The sequence below is a fragment of the Ictidomys tridecemlineatus genome, chromosome 15, assembly GCF_052094955.1.
Source record: "Ictidomys tridecemlineatus isolate mIctTri1 chromosome 15, mIctTri1.hap1, whole genome shotgun sequence".
Lineage (NCBI taxonomy): Eukaryota > Metazoa > Chordata > Mammalia > Rodentia > Sciuridae > Ictidomys > Ictidomys tridecemlineatus.
Window position 1 is genome coordinate 60164951 of NC_135491.1, and position 19538 is coordinate 60184488.

A 19538-nucleotide genomic window follows, 5' to 3' on the forward strand; every position below is an offset into this window, starting at 1 on the left:
ACGCCCAGCCCCAAGCTGCACGCCCAGGGAGCCCAGCAATCTGCATTTCCCCCGCTGGTCACTCTGATCTTGAGGAGCTGAGGTCCTCAGACTGCGGTCCATGAGGCAGCAGCAGACACTGTGCCTATAGAAACCGGTACCACCGGCTGCCCAGAGCCCCTGTCGCGGCAGGTTGGTCAGACAGCGCATCGAGCGACAGCTGGGCCGGCCTGCCCCAAGAGCAGGGACCCGCCGGAATGTGTACGTCCGGAACCCGCTGTCGCAGCGCCACGCCCGGGGGATGAGCTAGGGCGACGGACGCGCCGCACCAGGGGACGCCATTGGGCACCGGACTAGGTTCCGGCCAGACCTGTCGACCCGGTGGGACCTCAGAAGCCCCGCCCGACCCCGTGACCCCGTGACCCCGTGACCCCCGCCCGACCCCGCGAGCGCCGCAGAGCTGCTAGTCGTCACCGCCCAGGTGAGCGCGCGCCGGGCCCGTGCGGGCGCGGCCGGTCTGCGCAGTCCAGTGGGCCCCCAGGTCCACGCCGTCCCTCTGCCCCGGGATCCGCTGGGCCCCCGGGGTCCACGCCGTCCCTCTGCCCCGGGACCCGCTGGGCCCCCGGGGTCCTCGCCGTCCATCCGCCCCGGGATCCGCTGGGCCCCCGGGGTCCACGCCGTCCCTCCGCCCCGGGATCCGCTGGGCCCCCGGGGTCCACGCCGTCCCTCCGCCCCGGGATCCGCTGGGCCCCCGGGGTCCACGCCGTCCCTCCGCCCCGGGATCCGCTGGGCCCCCGGGGTCCACGCCGTCCGTCCGCCCCGGGACCCGCTGGGCCCCCGGGGTCCACGCCGTCCGTCCGCCCCGGGATCCGCTGGGCCCCCGGGGTCCACGCCGACCCTCTGCCCCGGGATCCGCGGGGCCCCCGGGGTCCACTGGGTCCCTGGGGTCCACGCCGTCCCTCTGCCCCGGGGTCCACTGGGCCCCCCGGGTCCACTGGGTCCCTGGGGTCCCCGCCGTCCTCGCCCCGTCCTCGCCCCGCTGCGCAGCGAGCTGTCCCCGGGTGGGGAAAGGCCCGAGCGAGGGCAGCGGCCCTGGGGGCTGCGCTGGGGTCCGGCCGCTGCTCTGCTGCGACCCTGCCTGCGAGGTGGCTCCCCGCGGCCCTGGCCTCTGAACCTTCTCTGCACAGAAGACTGAACCCTGGGTCCGGGGTGGCCGGAAGCTGACCCTTGCAATTGGCGTTTTAAAATGACATTTTACTTCCCAGATGGACGTGGGCTCCCACCACGGGTTTTCCCTTTTGGTTTTGAAGTTTGAACTGCGCGGCTCCTGACTGGAACCGGCTGTGATTCGGAAAACAGCCCCCAGCCACAAGCACTGCTGCAGAGGAAGACCCTGTGCTGCAGCCCCCACCCCATGAGGCCAGGCCTGAGGACTGCTGGGCCACCCTAGTGCAGGGGCCGAGGGGCGGGCGCAGGTCCCCGGTGCCCTTGGCCACCTTGTTTGCATGCAGGTGACTTGATCAGTGATTTTTGTGAGCGGGCTCTGAGGAGCACCATGCCCCTCTGGGGAGTGGCTCCCCTCTCCCATCGCGTGCCCCCACTTGCTCAGAGCGCTTCTGAGGCAGATCCTGGTGTCCAGTGTCACTGGTGGGAAGTGAAGGTTCAGGCAGGTGCAGAAAACCAAGAGGACAGGACAGGAGGCAGCCCTTCTGCTGCTGGCCTGGCCTCTAGGCCTGTGTCCAGATGGCCTGGGTGAGGCTGCTGTTGGTGCATCTGTGTCCAGTGACCCCAGTCCTCCTGCTTCTCAAGGTGCTGTGGCCTCACTCCTGGGCTTGGTAACATTGCTGGCCTCGGGCTGGTGGGGTGCCAGGGCTGTGAGAGCGCCTGGCTGAAGTGCAGGTGTCCAGCCCAGTCAGCACTGACCGCGCTGGTGTAGGAGCCCAGGTGGAGGGCCCCGTGCCTGAAAGGCAGGTTCTCTGGGAGCCGCTCTGGCTTTGCACCCAGGTGTTTGGGAGGACGGTGCTCCTTGGAGGCCAGCTGTGCTCCTCCCAGATGCCCTGGAGGGGTCATTGCATTGGAGGAAGACACCTGAGATCAGAGGGGCTGAGAGCTGGCCTGGAGGGGCCGGCACCCTGTGTCTAGAGGAGGGTGAAGTGGCAGCTGTCTTCAGAATCAAGGTGACCCAGCAGAGCCTCACCCCGTGGAAGCACAGCCTTCCACATGGACTTCCCTCGGTCCCAGTCCTCTGGGACCTATCCCTGGCTGCCTCTTGCCTGTCCTCCTTACAGGAGCCCCTCCAGCCCTGTGGAGCCAGATGTCCCACCGTGGTTCCCATTGGTGTCCAGGGGCTGTCAGTGGCAGAGGTGCTGCCCACCAACCTTCAGGGCCCTTGGCTGGGGCTGGGCGTGGTGTCCCAGGAAGCAGAGTGCTTCCACCACAGTGAGGCCAGTGTGGGCCTCTGGTCTCCCTGACGGTGGGCGACGTGACTGGGAGGGTTCCAGTGACTGCGTCTGACTTAGGGTTGAGTGGCTTAGAACACATCTGTAAAGCAGGGTTCAGCATGGCTGTCCTGTTCCCTGAACCAGGGGTCGAGGGAGAATCCCAAGACGCCGAATGTTGTCTTCATGTCTAAACGCTGCTGTTGAAAGTCCCCCAACACAGTTGGGGTGCTGCTCTGAGAGCCACAAGTCACTGCCAGGTGGAGGGGCAGAGGCCAGGGCAGGAAGAAGCTGAGGAGCAAGGGACTTAGTGCCAGGGAGGGTGGCCAGCAGCACGGGGACGGTTTCAGTGAATGGTGGCAAAGTCCAGGATCACGGCGTCCCTTGGCTTCCATATCAGCTGTCTTCCATCTGAAGCCACATGGACAGGCGCTGGCCTCTCAGTGGGTCTGGAAAGAGGCGCAAGTGCCTGTGGGAGGGTCCCAGGGCACCTCTTGAAGTGGGCAGTCCCACCCTGCCTCCCAGGGGCTCGGTGCGGAGAGGCAGAAGGTGCTTCCAACCTGAAGAGACTGGCGCCTGCCGGCCAGGTGAACTTGCTTCCTTAAAGCCCTGCTCTGCCGTCAGCTCCCCACGCTGCCTTTGGGGTAGGCTGGAGAGAGCCCCTGTGCCTGCCCTGAGCTGGAGGAGCCCCAGCCGTCCCATGGTGGCAGGGCTGCATGGCCTCCCTGGCGTTTCTGAGGGCCACTGTCCTTAAGAGCCACCTTGTGTGTCGGGTCTCCCTGCTTCTAGGCTGTCGCCTGGCTGTGTCACTGCTCAGAACCTGGTGTGGTTTAGAAAAACCCTCCACCGCAGAGATGAAGTGGAAGGCCCAGGTGCTGGTGTCCGGGGGACTGCCTTCTGGCTGGAAGTCCAGGGCCTCTGGGCGGGTCTTCAGAGATGTCCCCAGCTGTGCTGTGGCAAGGCTGTGTTGACGCTGTGCCCCCCTCCAGCGCAGGCCGTGACCCCTGGAGGATGCTCGTCAGTGCCCTGCTACGCTGCGAGAGGCTGCCCTTCCCACGCCTGGCCTGGGCCTGGGCCTCCTCCTGGCCGACTCCCGGGAGACCCAGAGAAAGAGGCCTGCTGCACACGCCCCCCACAGCCCCCCCGGACAGGACTGCCCCTGTGTTTACCCGTGCCCTGGCCTTTGGGGACAGGCTTGCCCTGGTGGATCAGCATGGCCGCCACACCTACAGGGACCTTTATTACCGCAGCCTCCGCCTGTCTCGGGAGATCTGCAGGCTCTGTAACTGTGTGGATGGGGACCTCCGGGAGGAGAGGGTGTCCTTCCTGTGCGCCAATGATGTCTCCTATGTCATTGCCCAGTGGGCCTCGTGGATGAGTGGCGGCATCGCGGTCCCCCTGTTCCGGAAGCACCCGGAGGCCCAGCTGGAGTACTTCATCCGGGACTCGCGGAGCTCTGTGGTTGTGGCCGGCCAGGAGTACATGGAGCTGCTACGCCCAGTGGTCAGACGGCTGGGGGTCCCGCTCCTGCCTCTGTCGCCTGCCATCTACCTTGAGGCAGCAGAGGAGCCGGCAGAGGGGCAAGAGCAGGGGCAGGAGTGGGAGTGGGAGTGGCGGGACCGGGGCGCCATGATCTTCTACACCAGTGGGACCACAGGGAGGCCCAAGGGTGCTCTGAGCACCCACCGCAACATAGCAGCCGTGGTGAGTGTGCGGCGTCCTCCCATGCCATCACAATGGACCTGTGGGTGAGGCCCTTTCTGGGTGGCTTAGTCCTGACCCTTGCTCACAGCTCACCACGCTGCACATGCTGCCTGAGTTCTTGGTGACAGAGGGTCACAGGATGCATGACCTCAGCCTCCCTCACCAGGACAGCAGGGTGGGGCACATGAAGGTAGAACAGGCCACTGTGTGGCGTGACTCAGGCCACACAGTGGGTCAGGGCCTGGAGCTGAAGGCAGGAACAGAGTTCAGGTCTGCTCCTCTCTCGTCCCTGCAGTGCTCTGCAGCCTCAGCCCCCATGTGGGCAGAACGTGGGTTGTCCCCTGCTGGCCTCAGACGGCGGCCGTGTGCAGCGGGAGCAGTAGGATGGGGCTCGCTGTGGGTGGCTGGGCAGGCGGCAGGGGTGCAGCCAGCTCTTCTGGTGGTCCGTCTGGACTGCTCTCCAAGCAGAGAGGCCAGCAGGTGTGCAGGGACTCACAGGGGCTTGGTCCACGCCTGCCACGGCCAATGGCAGAGCTCAGTGCAGGCTGTGGTGGTGGCTGTCCCTGTCAGGCCTGAGCTCTGCCGTGGCCCGAGGCTCAGGCCTGGACGGGGTGTTTGCAGAGGCCTTTCCAGGGTTGCCAAAGCCCCAGAGGGTGGCTGTGCCCCCGTCCCTGGTGAGCGGTGCAGTCACAAGGCCTCGGTCTGTTCTCACCTCCCTTCATCAGCCATGGGAGGGACAGAGCTGGCCATCCTCGGGGCCTCTGACCCATTCTGGGGGCACACCTGCAGCCTTTGCCGTGTCCCCTGCAGGTTACTGGGCTGGTCCACGCTTGGGCATGGACCAGAGACGACGTGATCCTCCACGTCCTCCCTCTGCACCATGTCCATGGCGTGGTCAACAAGCTGCTCTGTCCACTCTGGGTGGGAGCCACCTGCGTCATGCTGCCTGAATTCAGTGCTCAGCAGGTGAGTCAGTGGGCCTTGGGAGGCCAAGGCAGACTTGCGTGCTGTGGTTCCCGCCCAGGGGCAGGCTGCCCAGACCTGGGGGTTTGGGACAGCCTGTGTTCATGCCGCCACGCCTCTGGGTGCGGAGTCTGAGATGGGTCTGACGGAGCCGGACGGTGTGGGCGGGGGGTTCTGCTGGAGGCTCCCTGGGAGGCCCATACTGCATGCGGCTTCTGGAGGCCGCCTGTGCTCCTGGGCCTTGCTCCTCAGCGGTCTCATGGCCTCCTCTGCTCCTCTCATGAGACCTGGTGGGTCATCCAGCACCCTCTGCCCATTCTCAGACCCTTGGCTCAGCCCACCTGCAGCCCCCTCCAGGTGGGGTGACAGGTTTGGAGCGTAGGGAGGAGGGTGGGGCCATAGTGGCCCTGGCAGCCACTGTGTTGCTCGCGGTTCTTGTGGGGGAAGTCCAGCTGGAGGTTCCTCAGGCTCCCGGCATCGTGGTCCTCCCTGGTGCTTCTGCTAGTGTGGGCCCTGGGGCTGAGGTGGCAGTGGTGAGTCCCCGTGCAGGGCAGTGTCTCCAGGGCAGAGCAGACACTGCTTGGGAGGGGACAAAGAGAAAGGCCTTCCTTCCTGCGAGAGGCTGGGTTTGGGTCCCTTCTTGGGTTTTCGTCTCCATGGAGAGTGGTGCTGTCGTGCCCTCCCTTGAGCTCGGGCAGGCCTGGCCTGTTCTCCTTGCCCCTGGCTTCCAGGCCTCTGTCCTGTGCTAGAGGCCAGGCTCCCTGTGGCGGACCTGCTGTGGTCACATGGGCAGCAGCCCACATCGCCCCACTGTGTGCAGAGTGTGTGGCCTGCACTCCAGAGGCACAGCCGCCCATCCCTCCTCTGGACCAGGGCCGGGGGCCTTGGAAGTCAGGCCCACACTCCTCAGCTCAGCACGGGGGCCTCCACTGCCTGCTTCTGGGCCCCTGGCATGGAGACTGCTCTGGAGCCTATTCTGGGATTTCTGCCCAGGGTCCCTCTGGGATCTCTGCCCGGGGTCCCTCTGGGATCTCTGCCCGGGGTCCCTCTGGGGTCTCTGCCCGGGGTCCCTCTGGGGTCTCTGCCCGGGGTCCCTCTGGGGTCTCTGCCCGGGATCCCTCTGGGGTCTCTGCCCTGGGGTCCCTCTGGGATCTCTGCCCGGGGTCCCTCTGGGGTCTCTGCCCTGGGGTCCCTCTGGGATCTCTGCTCTGGGTTCCTCTGGGATCTCTGCCCTGGGGTCCCTCTGGGGTCTCTGCCCGGGGTCCCTCTGGGGTCTCTGCCCTGGGGTCCCTCTGGGATCTCTGCCCAGGGTCTTTCCCTTGGAGTCTCTGCCCTGGGGTCCCTCTGGGATCTCTGCCCTGGGGTCCCTTTGGGATCTCTGCCCTGGGGTTCCTCTGGGATCTCTGCCCGGGGTCCCTCTGGGGTCTCTGCCCTGGGTTCCTCTGGGATCTCTGCCCAGGGTCTTTCCCTTGGAGTCTCTGCCCTGGGGTCCCTCTGGGGTCTCTGCCCGGGGTCCCTCTGGGATCTTTGCCCTGGTTTCCTCTGGGATCTCTGCCCGGGGTCTTTCCCTTGGAGTCTCTGCCCTGGGTCCCTCTGGGATCTCTGCCCGGGGTCCCTCTGGGGTCTCTGCCCTGGGGTCCCTCTGGGGTCTCTGCCCTGGGTTCCTCTGGGATCTCTGCCCTGGGGTCCCTCTGGGATCTCTGCCCTGGGGTCCCTCTGGGGTCTCTGCCCTGGGTTCCTCTGGGATCTCTGCCCGGGGTCTTTCCCTTGGAGTCTCTGCCCTGGGGTTCCTCTTCTGGGGTTTCTGCTCTGGAATCTGTGACACTCTAGGCCAACATGTCACATTAGTTCCTGTTTTGCTTTGTTATTTGGCAGTGCGGGGGATGAACCCAGAGCCTCACACATGCTGGGCAAGTGCTCCACCACTGAGTATATTCCCAGCCATTTCTGTTTTTATTATTTTCTTCTCTTGGTGGTTCTGGGGATTGACCCCAAGGCCTCCTGGACCCTAAGAAAGTGCTCTACTACTAAATGACATCCCCAGCCCCCTATTTTTATTTTGAGACAGAGTTTTGAACTTGCAGTCCTCCTGCCTCAGCCTCCTGAGCAGCTGGGCTCACAGGCTGTGCCACTGCACCCAGCTCATTAGCTTATAAAGAGGGTAAAATCTTACATGTTTGCAACTCTTGACACTTCCTTGGGATTTTCTGAGAACTCTCCAGTCAGAACTCAATATGGACACAAATCTGACCCTATGACTGCAGAAGGCTGCCGCTCTCCGTAGTCCTGAAGATTCCCTTGAATTGGAACCTGTGTCAGTGAGACCAGCTTTCGGTGTCGTGGGGTTCAGTTCAAGTTGCATGTGGAGCAGAAGTGCTGAGTGACAGCTGTGGTGGGGTTTCAGTGGTCTGAGGCCTTGCACTGTTGTGTCCCTGGGGACTCCAGGCTGCCAGGGTCCATCACGTGCCTGGGAGGGTGTGGGGAGGTGGTGGACGGTACTGTCACCTCTGGAGAGCAGTCTGTTCGACCCTGCGGGGCCTCCTGCTCATGCCAGATAGCGTTTCTCTGGCCACTTCTTGGGTTGTGATGGTGATTGTGAAGGGGTGGTTGACGGGGATGGGCGGCGCTGCAGACTCCAGCTCCGGGGAGTTCCAGTGCACAGCCCACTTGGGCTACTGCATGGACTGCTGCTGAAGCCAGGCCCGGGGGCCGGCTGCCTCCGCCAAGTTGAACAGAGCAGAGCACTGTCGCTGCTGCTTCCAGTGACCTGCGGACGATGTGTGCGTGGGAGCCCTGGCTCGGGAGCAGCTGCCCTTTGCTGATCCCCAAGTGCCCAGAAGGCAGAGCCCTCCCCAGCCGAGGCCCTGCTGAGCAGACAGGCCCTGCTGCATGCCGGTGCCAAGGCTGTGCAGCCCACGAGTGGAAGGGTGGCGCACAGCCAGGGGCCGGGCAGGCCCCACAGTGCGAGGGGTGGCTGTGTCCAACACTGAGGTGTGCTCTCACCAGGTGTCTGCCACATGTCCACAGCACCAAGCTCTCGTGCACCCAAAGTTCACCAGCAGAAAACTCCCCGGGCACCAGGAAAGGGGCTCAGGCTGCCCCTGCCTCTGGTCCATGGGGTCAGGGTGTCAATGCACCCAGGCAACCTGATAGTGTCCAGTATGACCACCAGCCAACTCCCCGGGTCGGGGAGGCAGCAGGGGACCCACACCTCCTGGACACCCGCTCCTCCTCAGGTGCAGCCTGCGCAGGGCCGTGCTGTGCCACAGGCCGAGCTTCTTCACAAAGTCAGGAGGAAGCAGGGTCTCATCAGGACAGGACCTGAGCCGCCTAACCAGAGTAGGGTCCCTCCAGGCAGACCACGGGTCTGGCACCAGTTCTCCCTGCCGAGGAGCGAAGCCTGCAGTGAGTCGGCTGCATGGGATTCTCCCTCCCCCTGGGCGACGGTGAGCAGCTGAGGTGGGAAGGCCTGGCCTCCCGGTGCAGACGCCACGGCTGGGACTGCTGGGCGTCCCCCTCACTGCCCCTTAGCGGCAGCCTTGCCCGTGAGGATCAAGGGTGCATCGCCCGGCTCCTGTGCCCTTAGAGGGGCTGAGGTCACGGGCTGTTTCCCGTGGCAGGTGCGTCCCCTACGCTGGAGTCTTCTTGTTTTGTAAAGTGATTCTCGAGGCTCGCATTTTAACTTGGACGACTTTAGTCTTTTGATTTCTCAGATGGTGCTTTTGATGCCACGTGTGAGAGATCTGCCAAACCAAGGCCACGCAGGTTTCTCAGGTGTCCCCTAGGGGCCTTGCAGTCTCTGCGCAGGAGCTCAGGCCGCCCGCCCACGCCTGTCGCCTGTGTGTGGGTGGGAGAAGGCCTCAGTCTCCTCTGCTCCGTGGCCGTCCAGTGGGCAGCTGTCCTCTCCCAGTGCTGGCGCAGCTCCTTGCCCTGGGCACCTCCAGCATCGCACGGTGGTGGCCTCTGCTCTGGAGCCGGCTGTGGGGTTGGGGTGTGCTCCACCTTCACTCTCCTTTCCATGTTGATTTTGGCTCTTCTGGGCCCCTCCCCTTCTGCGTAAAACGAGGGTCTGCTGTTGCAGCCGCAGCTCGGCGTGGGGGGGGGCCATCCTAGCAGCCTGGGGTCTTGTGACCACACACCTGGAGTCCACGTCTTTCCGCTCCCTCTCTCCCTCGGTGGCCTCGCCAGCCCTTCCTGTCACAGCCAGCCCTGGCCCTGCGTCCGTAGCTGAGCTCCAGGTGCTCTGGCTGCCCACATTGGCCTCCTTCACCCTTTCTCTGTGGTGCTGTCTGTTGCTGAGTCTCCCAGCAAGTCCCCGGTCTGGATGGTGTGCCTTCCGCCTGCACAGTGGCTCTTCTTGCAGTTCTGCTTCTCTCTGCAGTCCTCTATTTCCCCCTTTGGTCCACCTTGGCATCTAAACTGTCTGGTGTTCTAATGTCCTCGTTTGGTAGCGCTGACCTTTGTCCTCTGAGGCCCACTGCAGCCGATGCTCAGCATCCCACGTGCTTGAGGCTTGGGGTACGGGGCCCTGTCTTCAGTGACTACTGCCGTTTCCCTGTGTGCAGTGCTTCTCCTCTCCCGGCCACTGGGGTCAGGCCTCGTTTGCAGGTGTGGGGGCGAGGGCCCGGGCTGGGCTGCAGATTTTCTGCAATGTGCCTAATTCCAAGGCTGTGGCGAAGCCATGTGGGCCTCTCCAGGGGCAGGGCCAGGGCTCCCGTCCAGCTGGTGGTGTTATGGAAAAGCCCGAGTGGGGAAAGACCTGCCATCTTCACACAGAAGCACATGCAAGTGTCCTGGGCGAGGCACAGAGTTTGCGAGAGACTTGGGGTAAACAAAAGGCTTCTCTGACTGTGCTAGCCAATGCTGACCTCAGGCCACAGTAGTCTCCTGGGCTTCTGGTGGCCTTGTCAAGACTGACCTGCTCCTGGCTGCAGACCTGGAACCCCAGCCCTGGGCCCCTGCTCCACTCACAGCTTATTTTTCCTCCCCGGGGCTGGGCTCGAGCGTGCCTTTCAGAGAGCCCTGAGGGGCCTGGGTCTGGTCTGGGAACGGCTGTGGTGAGCACTGCCACAAGAGCCCACGTCCAGCGTACATCCTGGGTTGTCCCCCAGCCACCTCCAGGGGCTTCCTGTCTCTCCCCAGGTCTGGGAGAAGTTCTTGAGCACTGAGACTCCCCGGATTAACATGTTTATGGCGGTGCCCACGATATACGCCAAGCTGCTGGATTACTATGACCAGCACTTCACCCAGCCTCACGTCCGGGACTTTGTGCGTGCCGTGTGTGAAGAAAACATCAGGTGGGTGGAGGCCCCCGTCCCACAGGAAGGCCCGTGGCAGCTGACAGGCCTGCTGCGCTCTGTGTGGCCGGCCGCCCGCCCGGGCCTTGGTCCCCATGCAGCTCTCCGCGTCCTGGTCTCCGTCTCTTCTCCTGCCTGCCGCGCACATCTGTGTCCACCGGCCTTCTCGGTCTGTCTCCATCCGCTCTGCCTTCTCTCAGCTAGGCTTAGGTTTTCTCTTCTGTGGTAGTTTTTGGAAGACTTGTTTATATTCTAAAATGTACCCAACAAATTTAAAAATGCCAACAATTGGGTTTTGGCCCAAAGTTGTTTCCGTCATGAATCTTGCACTACGATGGTGCAGGGAAGCCCAGGGCCACCTGTCCTCCAGCAGCTCAGAGGCGGAGGCAGCAGGGTCACAAGCCTAATGAGACCCTGTCTCAAAAAAATAGGAAGTGCTGGGGTGCAGCTAGGGTAGAGCACCCTGGTTCAGTCCCAGCGTCCCTCACAGGTACACACAGATGTGTGCACAGGTGCATGCAGGTCCCTGCATGTGCGTGTGCGGAGCGTGCTGTGTGTGTATACGCGTACATACATGTGCACACACATGCACCTCTGTGGTGATGCTGGGTGACGACACCCTGGCCACCTGTGCCCGTGCGTGAGGACAGAGCTGAGCCCGTGGTTGTGCCCTAGGCTGATGGTGTCAGGCTCGGCTGCCCTGCCCACCCCTCTGCTGGAGCAGTGGAAGCACGCCACTGGCCACACACTGCTGGAGCGCTACGGCATGACTGAGATCGGCATGGCCCTGTCCAACCCGCTGGCCGGAACTCGCCTGCCAGGTAGGAGTAGCCCTGAGCGCCTGCACCTGGAAGAGGGGCCTAGAGGGTGCTGCCCTCTGCCATGGCCGTGGCCGACACCCTGGGTGCTCACCACCGCCGCCCCTGCCCCTGCTGTCCCCTGTGGTTGAGGATGAGGCAGGAGGGCCCTTTCCACCCCGGGCCCTGTGGGTCACCAAGGGGCACAGGGACAAGAGGCCTGGAGCCCAGGTCTCTCCTTCCCCCGTGGTCAACGTCTGCCCCAGTGCCTGGCTGGCAGCCTCGCGCCAGTGCTCCTTCCTGTGGCGGCCTCTGCAGGTGACGGGGGTCGTCACCTGTGCTAGCAGGTCACTCCCCTCCCTTTGCCTGGGGTCTTCTTGGCTGGGGACGGTTGTGGACACAGCCAAGATGTTGTGAACAAGGTGCTGGTTTCCTCGGGCACCCAGGCTGGGCTGCAGGGCTGCTGGATGCTCCTGTGCGTCCGCCCCACCCGGCCACGTCCTGGGCTCTGGGGTCTTCTGTTGGGTCTTCTCGGGTGAGTGGTGGCCTCAAGCGTTGCTACACGTCACGTGATGTCTTTGAGGCTTTGTGGGATCCTGGAGCCGGCCAGCCCCGTCTGTGTCCCTCTCGGTGTTTTGCTCTTCCAGTTCCTCTCCTTTCAGTGCCGTGTGATAGCCCCAGTTGCCCAGGGACTGGGGAAGCCAGTGTCTAGTCCAGGTCTCAGACCAGGTAGGGGACAGTGGCGGCACAGGCATGAGCAGGCGTGAGCATCGTACTGCAGTCAGCATGCTGGGCGGGTGGGAGGCTGTGTACGGTGAGCAGTGGGACCCGTCACAGGGCCTGGGAGCCACGGGGCCACTAGGGCTCTGTGGAGGGTGCAGTAGGCTGCCATCAGGGCATCCTGAGCAGAATGGCGGGCTCTGGTGGCTGTGGGGAGAGCTGCCAGTGGGCGGGAGATGGCGAGCAGGCCTGGCTGTCATTGTGAGAGGGAGGCAGTGCGAGCCACAGAAGCTGATCTCGCATCGGACCCTGGAGGACACGTGGGCACAGGCGGCCAACAGCTTGGCCAGCTCACACGTGCCATGGCATTGCTGTGTGGCAAGGCCCGTGTGTCTGTGCCAGCCTTGCCCTGTCTGCAGGGGTGGGACAGAGCTGGAGACCAGGCCCACGGCCCCAGGCTCCCCAGCCCTCACTCCTCGTGGTGTGTGATGGCCCACAAGAGTGCCAATCTCTGCCGTCCCGGCTCCGGAACTCAGGTGCCATGTCCTCCCAGCCTGACTACAGGCTTGGGCCCCTCTTCTCCTGGAAGCAGGTGCTCTGTGGAGGGCTGTCCTCACGCAGCCCTGGGGTGGCGGTGGTGCCACCCTGTGCATACTCAAGGGCACTGAGGCTGGGGACCTGCCTAGTGGTGCAAGTGGACGTGGACCCATGCCTTTGGGCAGACAGGGCCACCCCGAAGCACAGAAATAGGATAGGGGCCTCCCCTGCCTTAGTGAGGGGACAGAGATGACAGAGGAGCTGAGGCTGCAGCAGGAGGGGAGGGGGCAAGCAAAGGCCTGGGAAGGATGGCCACAGAAAGGGGTGTTAAGGTGCAGGACAAGAGCCAGGGGCCAGGGGGACTTCCAGTGGTGGGGTGAGGAGGGCGCCTGGGCTCATGCTGACGGGAAAGAGGTCCAGAGGTGGGGAAGGGTCCAGAGACGTTGAGACTTGGGGCTGCCTGGGAAGAAGCTGGAGTGCAGGAACCCGGGTCCTGAGCACCTGGACACAGCCTTGTCTCGCCCCACGACAGCCGCTCGCCCACAGTGCACCTGCTGCTCCTGGCGGGGAGCGGTGCAGCAGCTACGCCACATCTGGAGCATCTCCTGGCAGTCGTGGGGAGGTGGGGTGGGACTCTGACCTTGGGGCCAAAGGGGGTACCCAGCCAAGACCCAGGCCTGTATTCCTGCTGCCTGGGCTGTGCTCTCCTGTCTGCGGAGCCTCAGCCCATTATTCCTGCAGTGGGCTGGGCCCACACCACCACCAGAACTCACTCAAGCTCCCTGGAGCCTGTCAGGGCATGGAGGGCAGCCCCAAGTGAGAGGACTGGCTGCAGGACCCATGTCCTGTGTCCAGCTCCAGCTTCCACCTCGTGGGGCTGTTTGAGGGGAGAGGCCTTGACCAGCATAGCATCCTGCCTTGACAGGGCTCCAGCCCTCGCCGCCTGTGCCCCCTCTGGTGGGACTAGGCACGCCAAGGCAGCACGAGCCTGGACCCCAGGATGAGGGGAAGGCTGATGGAGGGGCTTGGGCAGAGCGGACGGCTGTCCTGCAGGGCAGGGACTGGGACTGGGACAGCGGTGGCGCTCCCACAGGCTCCCATGGGTCTGTCACTGCCCCTGCTTCCTGCAGGTGACAGACACCTCCCAGAGCTCAGCCACTGCCAATAGTCAGGCCTGTGTGGGCAGCTCACCTGTTCCTCCCTGCGGGCAGCACTGTGGCCAGGTTCTGGTCAATCCACAGGTTCCCACTGGCTCCCAGAGCCTGAGAAGGCAGCTTCTGGCCTGGTGGGCTGGAGCCCAGGTCACATTCCAGGAGACAGAGCTGGTAAGAGGGCTCCGGGCCCAGAGGTGCTGCTCCACTGCTAGGACAGGTGCTCAGGGGACGGAGGGCCAAGCCAGCTGGTGGCTCATGCCGTTATTTCAGGAGCCCGAGAGGCTGAGGCAGCACGATGGCAAGTCTGAGGCCAGCCTGAGCGACTTAGCAAGACCCTGTCTCAAAATAAAGAGGGCTGGGATGCAGCTCCGTGTGCAGCACCCTGGGGGTCAGTCCCAGCACCATAAAAAGGAGGACAAGAGATCAGAGTGGCCTGTGTGTGAGGGAGGGCGGGTGGTCCCGTGGGTGATCCCACCCAGGGCCCTGAGCTCATGCCTGGTAGACGATGGTGATATTAGCATCGGGTCCTTGTCCCCCCAGGTTGAAGAGCGCCTGAGAAACGGTGGGACAAGAATAGAAAGTAAATTTTATTTAAGAAACAGAACAGGGCTGGGGTGCCCTGTGTGGAGCACTTGCCTGGTATGTGCGATGCACTGGGTTTGACTCAGCACCACCCGAAATACATAAATAAAACAGGTGCTTAAAAAACCTTTTTAAAAGAAAGAAAGGAAAAGAAATGAACAGAGAGTCTCCTCTGGAGAGGAGGGGCCCCAGAGCTGTTACTCCGGGAGGAGGGTTGCTTTGCCCCTTACAGATGACGTTAGGTTCCTTTTCTTGTGCCTCTGTGACCAAAGGCAGAAAAGAACCGAGCAGGGGTGAGTGCTCATGTTGGGAAGTGTGATCCTGCCCTCTCCAGGCCGTGTTGGAAGTGCCACCTACCCAGTTCCTGTCCTTGGCCCCGGTCTCATTGGCTTTGACCTGCTGAGGCCATGGAGCTCCTGCCTGGGCAGGTCCATCTGACCATCTGACCGTCTCTGGCATGGTGGGTCAGCTGAGGGGCTGGACCTCAGAGCTGGGCTGGCTGCCCTCCTATACCCACCCATCCTTCCCCACTGCATGGCAGAGGCTGCAGTCACCAAGGAACAGGGACCTGGCACACAGCAGAGGAGGCTGCAGCAGTGCCTCCAGCGGGCTGGCGCTCATGCAGCCCTTGGTCTTGTCACCGGTGACACCAGGGAAGCGGCCGGTGTTCACCTGGAGGTCTCAGCCCTCCTGGCACCTCCTGGCCCTCTCTCTGTAGCAGGGTTGCGCCTGGACTGCTGGGAGGGATCCCTTGCTTCACCCAAAACAAGGGCAGTGTGGACAGACCTGCCAGGAGTTGGGATCTGGGGGCTGGGGGCCCTTGAGTGGCCATCCTGGGGCTCTTCGTCCATGGCACACCCCACGATTCTGGCCGTGAAGATAAAGGCCCTGGAGCCACTCAGTGTACTCGGAGTGGCGAGTCTGGACAGTGGCTTCACGCCTGTGCTGGTGCCACTGCTGTCCCCTGCTCCACTCCCCCACCATGTGCCAGCTCTGGCATGAGTGGGGCAGGTGTCTCCAAGGCCGGCCTTTGCTGACCTACTAGGCTCAGCTGGCAGCAGAGGTGCTTTTGGAGCGCCCTCCTGTGCTGTGTGGGGCCTCCGGGAAGCATCTCTGCAGCTGGACTCGACGCCCGTCCACAGGCACCACCTGGCTTCAGCACAGGCAGTACCAAGCAAGCCCGCCTCCCCTCGAGCCAGGGCAGCACCTGCCCTCCTGCCTCAGCAAGCCCGCCTCCCCTGGTCCTGCTGTCGCCGGTCCCTGGTCCCTCCCTGCCCCTCGTCAGGATGCTCTAGCTCAGGGGCCAGCACTCCCTGGCTGGGCAGGTAGACGGAGTCTGCCACAGCAGCCGTGAGGCCACTTGGACAACCCTGCTGGAGCCTTGTGAGGTCGCCCCTTGAGTCTCAGGCGCGCCACACCCCCAGCACTGGCTCCTGGCCGTGCTCACAGAGCTCCGCTGGCACCCGGCGAGTGGGTGTCCCCTCTTCCAGGAGCTCCTGCCTCCTGCCTCCTCCTGCCTGTTTCTCCCTCTGCAGGTTCTGTGGGTGTCCCTCTTCCAGGAGCTCCTGCCTCCTCCTGCCTGTTACTCCCTCTGCAGGTTCTGTGGGTGTCCCTCTTCCAGGAGCTCCTGCCTCCTCCTCCTCCTGCCTGTTTCTCCTCTGCAGGTTCTGTGGGGACCCCTCTTCCAGGAGCTCCTGCCTCCTCCTCCTCCTGCCTGTTTCTCCCTCTGCAGGTTCTGTGGGTGTCCCCTCTTCCAGGAGCTCCTGCCTCCTCCTGCCTCCTCCTGCCTGTTTCTCCCTCTGCAGGTTCTGTGGGTGTCCCCTCTTCCAGCAGCTCCTGCCTCCTGCCTCCTCCTGCCTGTTTCTCCCTCTGCAGGTTCTGTGGGTGTCCCCTCTTCCAGGAGCTCCTGCCTCCTCCTCCCCCTGCCTGTTTCTCCCTCTGCAGGTTCTGTGGGTGTCCCCTCTTCCAGGAGCTCCTGCCTCCTGCCTCCCCCTGCCTGTTTCTCCCTCTGCAGGTTCTGTGGGTGTCCCCTCTTCCAGGAGCTCCTGCCTCCTCCTCCCCCTGCCTGTTTCTCCCTCTGCAGGTTCTGTGGGTGTCCCCTCTTCCAGGAGCTCCTGCCTCCTCCTCCTCCTGCCTGTTTCTCCCTTGCAGGTTCTGTGGGTGTCCCCTCTTCCAGGAGCTCCTGCCTCCTGCCTCCTCCTGCCTGTTTCTCCCCTGCAGGTTCTGTGGGTGTCCCCTCTTCTGGGAGCTCCTGCCTCCTGCCTCCTCCTGCCTGTTTCTCCCTCTGCAGGTTCTGTGGGGACCCCGCTGCCGGGAGTAGAAGTGCGCATCGTCTCGGAGGGCCTGCAGAAGGAGGGCTGCCCCCACGCCGTCCACGCGGAGGGAGACGAGAGCAGGACAAAGGTAGGGCTGGAGGCTACCCCACCTGGCGCCCTCAGCGCACAGAGACGTTCCCTTGGGGGTGTGCCCTCATGACGGAGGCACTGCTTGGTGTCACTGAGCTCACTGGCCAGTGTCAGTGGGCCTTACCCACAGCTGTTCTCTGGCCACTTCCAGGACATGGGCAGTGGAGCTGGCCAGGCACACCCTGCTCCCCTGAGGCTCCCTGGGGCCCAAGGGCGTCACCATGGCCTGCTAAGCAGCCCAGGACACAAGGGACCCATCAGAAAGGTGCAATGGGAGGGCGCTGTCTCTGTCCCAGAGCCCCACAGCCTCGGGTGCCCTTGCTGCCAACTGAGGGTGGCTCAGTTTCCGGTTCACTCTGCAGTGGGCAGGGGCAGCCCAGGAGGGCCATCATCTCACGTCAGCAAGGGTTAAGAGCTAGACACCCACCCACTGCAAGGCCCTCAGGTCAAGAAAGCTGGGATCCCCAGGACGTGGGATTCCAGGCTGGTGACGGGCTGGGTGTGGCGCACACTGACCTGTCGCCTGAGCAGGGTTCCTGTCCCAGCGCCCGGGGCTGGCAGCCAGGCAGGTGTGTGTGGGCGTGGCCTCAGTGTGGCAGCCCGTCCTTGGTGGGTTGGCCACACCTTGGTTTCTGAGCTTGCTGGGGACGGTCACCGGTGCACTGTCCCACAAGTGGGTGAGAGCTGGTGGCCCAAGTGTGAGCTACGCATCAGGAAGACTGGAGCCAGCAGTGCCTCCCGCCCGCCTGGGGCTGCCTGAGGGCCTGGCTGAGCTCTGTCCTGTGTCCTCCCTCCTGGCCCCTCAGGGGCTCCTGGCTCCATGGCCTACCCAGTCCTGAAACCCGCCTGTTTCCACGGCTAGGCCTCGGGCTGGAGCCCGACTGCCCTCTGCTGGGCCTCGGCTGTGCTGAGCCAGGGGGTCGGCCACGCCCGGGTCTAGTGTGTAGACTCCCCGGTGCCCGCCTCCCCGCACCTGCTCACACCCAGGTCTCAGGCCACCTTGCTTGGCTGGTCCTGCCCCCTGCAGCAAGGGGCCGGGCTTGGACACTGGCTCAGGGCACGTCTCTCAGGAATGTCCCAGCGGGGCAGTGGTGGTGAGGTAGGTGCCTGCACCGTCCGGCCTCCCAGGAGTCCTCAGTGCTGGGCTCGGCCTCAGGGACACCTATTGTGCAGGAAGTGGCAGAAATATGGCCAAAGAAAGGGGTGGGGCAAGGGCAGGGAGCATTTCTGACGTGAATTGGATTTCAGCTGACTTGGGCCGTGATAGCAGCCGCTCCCCAGCAGTTCCCAGGCCTGGCTCTGCCAGCTCTGCCTGTGGCCTTCCCTGAGCTGCTGCAGGCAGAAAGGAGCACAGCCCTGCCCCCAGGACGCTGGACAGCCAGAGGCCACACAGCCCCAGACAGGCCTGCCAGGTGCCTGTGAGGGGACAGGGGGCGCTCGATGGCGAGGGAGCTGAGCAGACACTGAGGGACGGGCCACAATCCAGAGGCAGCATCTTCTAGAACATTCTAGGTCAGGGCCACTGCTGCCAGAGGCTGGGGAGCACAGCCAGACGGCTGCTTCCTCCTTGCCTGCAGGAGACACCTCCAGACACGGGCCCCAGCTGCTCTGGGGTTCCTCCATGGCTGTGCAGCGCGTGCCTCAGGCAGGACAGGGTGGGGGGGCACCGCCCAGGCTAAGGGCCTCTCTGCGGCGTCCCAGGGGAAGGCAGGCCTGCCCCCTCACTCAGCCGCCGTACCCAGCCGGATGTGGCGCCCCACTCACCACACCCAGGCCAGGGCTCCCCCGCTCAACTGTGGAGCTGGATCGGCACTGACAGGACTTGTGCGCTTTGCCTGGTGACCTGTGTGGCTTGTGGCCTCCCTTCCCCGGAATTCCCTCCCTGTGGGCTCCCCCGTGGCCTCCCTTCCCCGAGGCCTCCCTTCCCACGTGGCCTCCCTTCCCCGAGGCTGGTCCCGCTGGAATCGGCTGCCTCTGGCTGTCTTCAGGACGGCTCTGGAGCCTGCCTCCTGGCTCTGGGCAGGTGGTCACAGCCCCGGAATGGCAGGAGGGTGCTGTGCTTTTCAGTGCAAAAGCCTCGCAGGGTGTGTCCGGCTGCCTGCCTCAGCCAGGCCTGTGCAGGCTGCGCGTCCTCCTCGCCTCCCAGGTGGGCCGCCGGCCTCTGCCTTCTGTGCTGTCATGGGGAGCCTGGCCTGGGGTCGAGTACAGGGCTTGGGCTTCTTCCATGTGTGTGCACGGGACACGCGTGTCCTCTGGTCTTGAGCCGAGTGTGTGTTTTCACCGACTTAGGACCCGAATGCTGTTGCTTGGGAGCTGAGTCTCCGAGAACAGCTGTACTGTCAGGGCTTGTCCTCACTCCTCCATGATGGGCAGCGCCCACTGCACCCGGCCTTCGCGCACATGGCAGGGAGGAGAGGCCTGAGGAGCCGTTGCAGGCAGACAGCAGTCACAAACAGGTGGCCTGCATCTGCCAGGTCCACAGACAGGACGGTGGACAATGGGGGGCCTGCCCAGGGACGCTGGCCTGTGGGGCATGCACAGCCCACCCGCCCTTTAAAGGTCACTCCGCCTTTGTGAGCGGTTGTGGCAAGCGTGGGCTGTGGTCTTTGTGCTCAGGCCCCAGGGCCCTTCCTAGGACGCCAGGCCCTGATGACCTCTGCCCTCTGCTCTTGACCTGACCCACACAGGCCACCCACCTGTGCCAGCAGTGGCCACTGTGGAGACAGGACTTGGCCCCGGGCCACGCCGAGGAGCAACCTCACCATGGTGCTGATGCCCAGAGGGTCAAAGCCTACTGGGGCTCTGTGTGGAGCCCACCAGGAAGGAGCAGCACGGCCTTGGTGCCCGGAAGCAGCCCCCGTGGAGAGCTGCAGCTCTGCCCGCCATGCAGACCTCCTGGTGCCTAGAGCACCCAGCACTGGGGCTCCAGAGTCCCCGCCGGTTTCCAATCAAGGCCCCTCAC

General features: G+C 63.9%; 1 protein-coding gene across 1 annotated transcript in view; it reads left to right on the plus strand.

The window, feature by feature from the left end:
* Window positions 1-317: 317 nt before the first annotated feature.
* Window positions 318-19538, plus strand: part of Acsf3 (acyl-CoA synthetase family member 3) — a 36134-nt gene continuing 16913 nt past the window's right edge. The window contains exons 1-6 of the mRNA XM_005335419.5: window positions 318-460; window positions 3407-4121; window positions 4932-5087; window positions 10227-10381; window positions 11057-11202; window positions 16462-16574. Coding sequence (XP_005335476.2) covers window positions 3429-4121; window positions 4932-5087; window positions 10227-10381; window positions 11057-11202; window positions 16462-16574 — 1263 coding nt within the window. The 5' untranslated portion in view covers window positions 318-460; window positions 3407-3428. The remainder of the gene's footprint in view (window positions 461-3406; window positions 4122-4931; window positions 5088-10226; window positions 10382-11056; window positions 11203-16461; window positions 16575-19538) is intronic.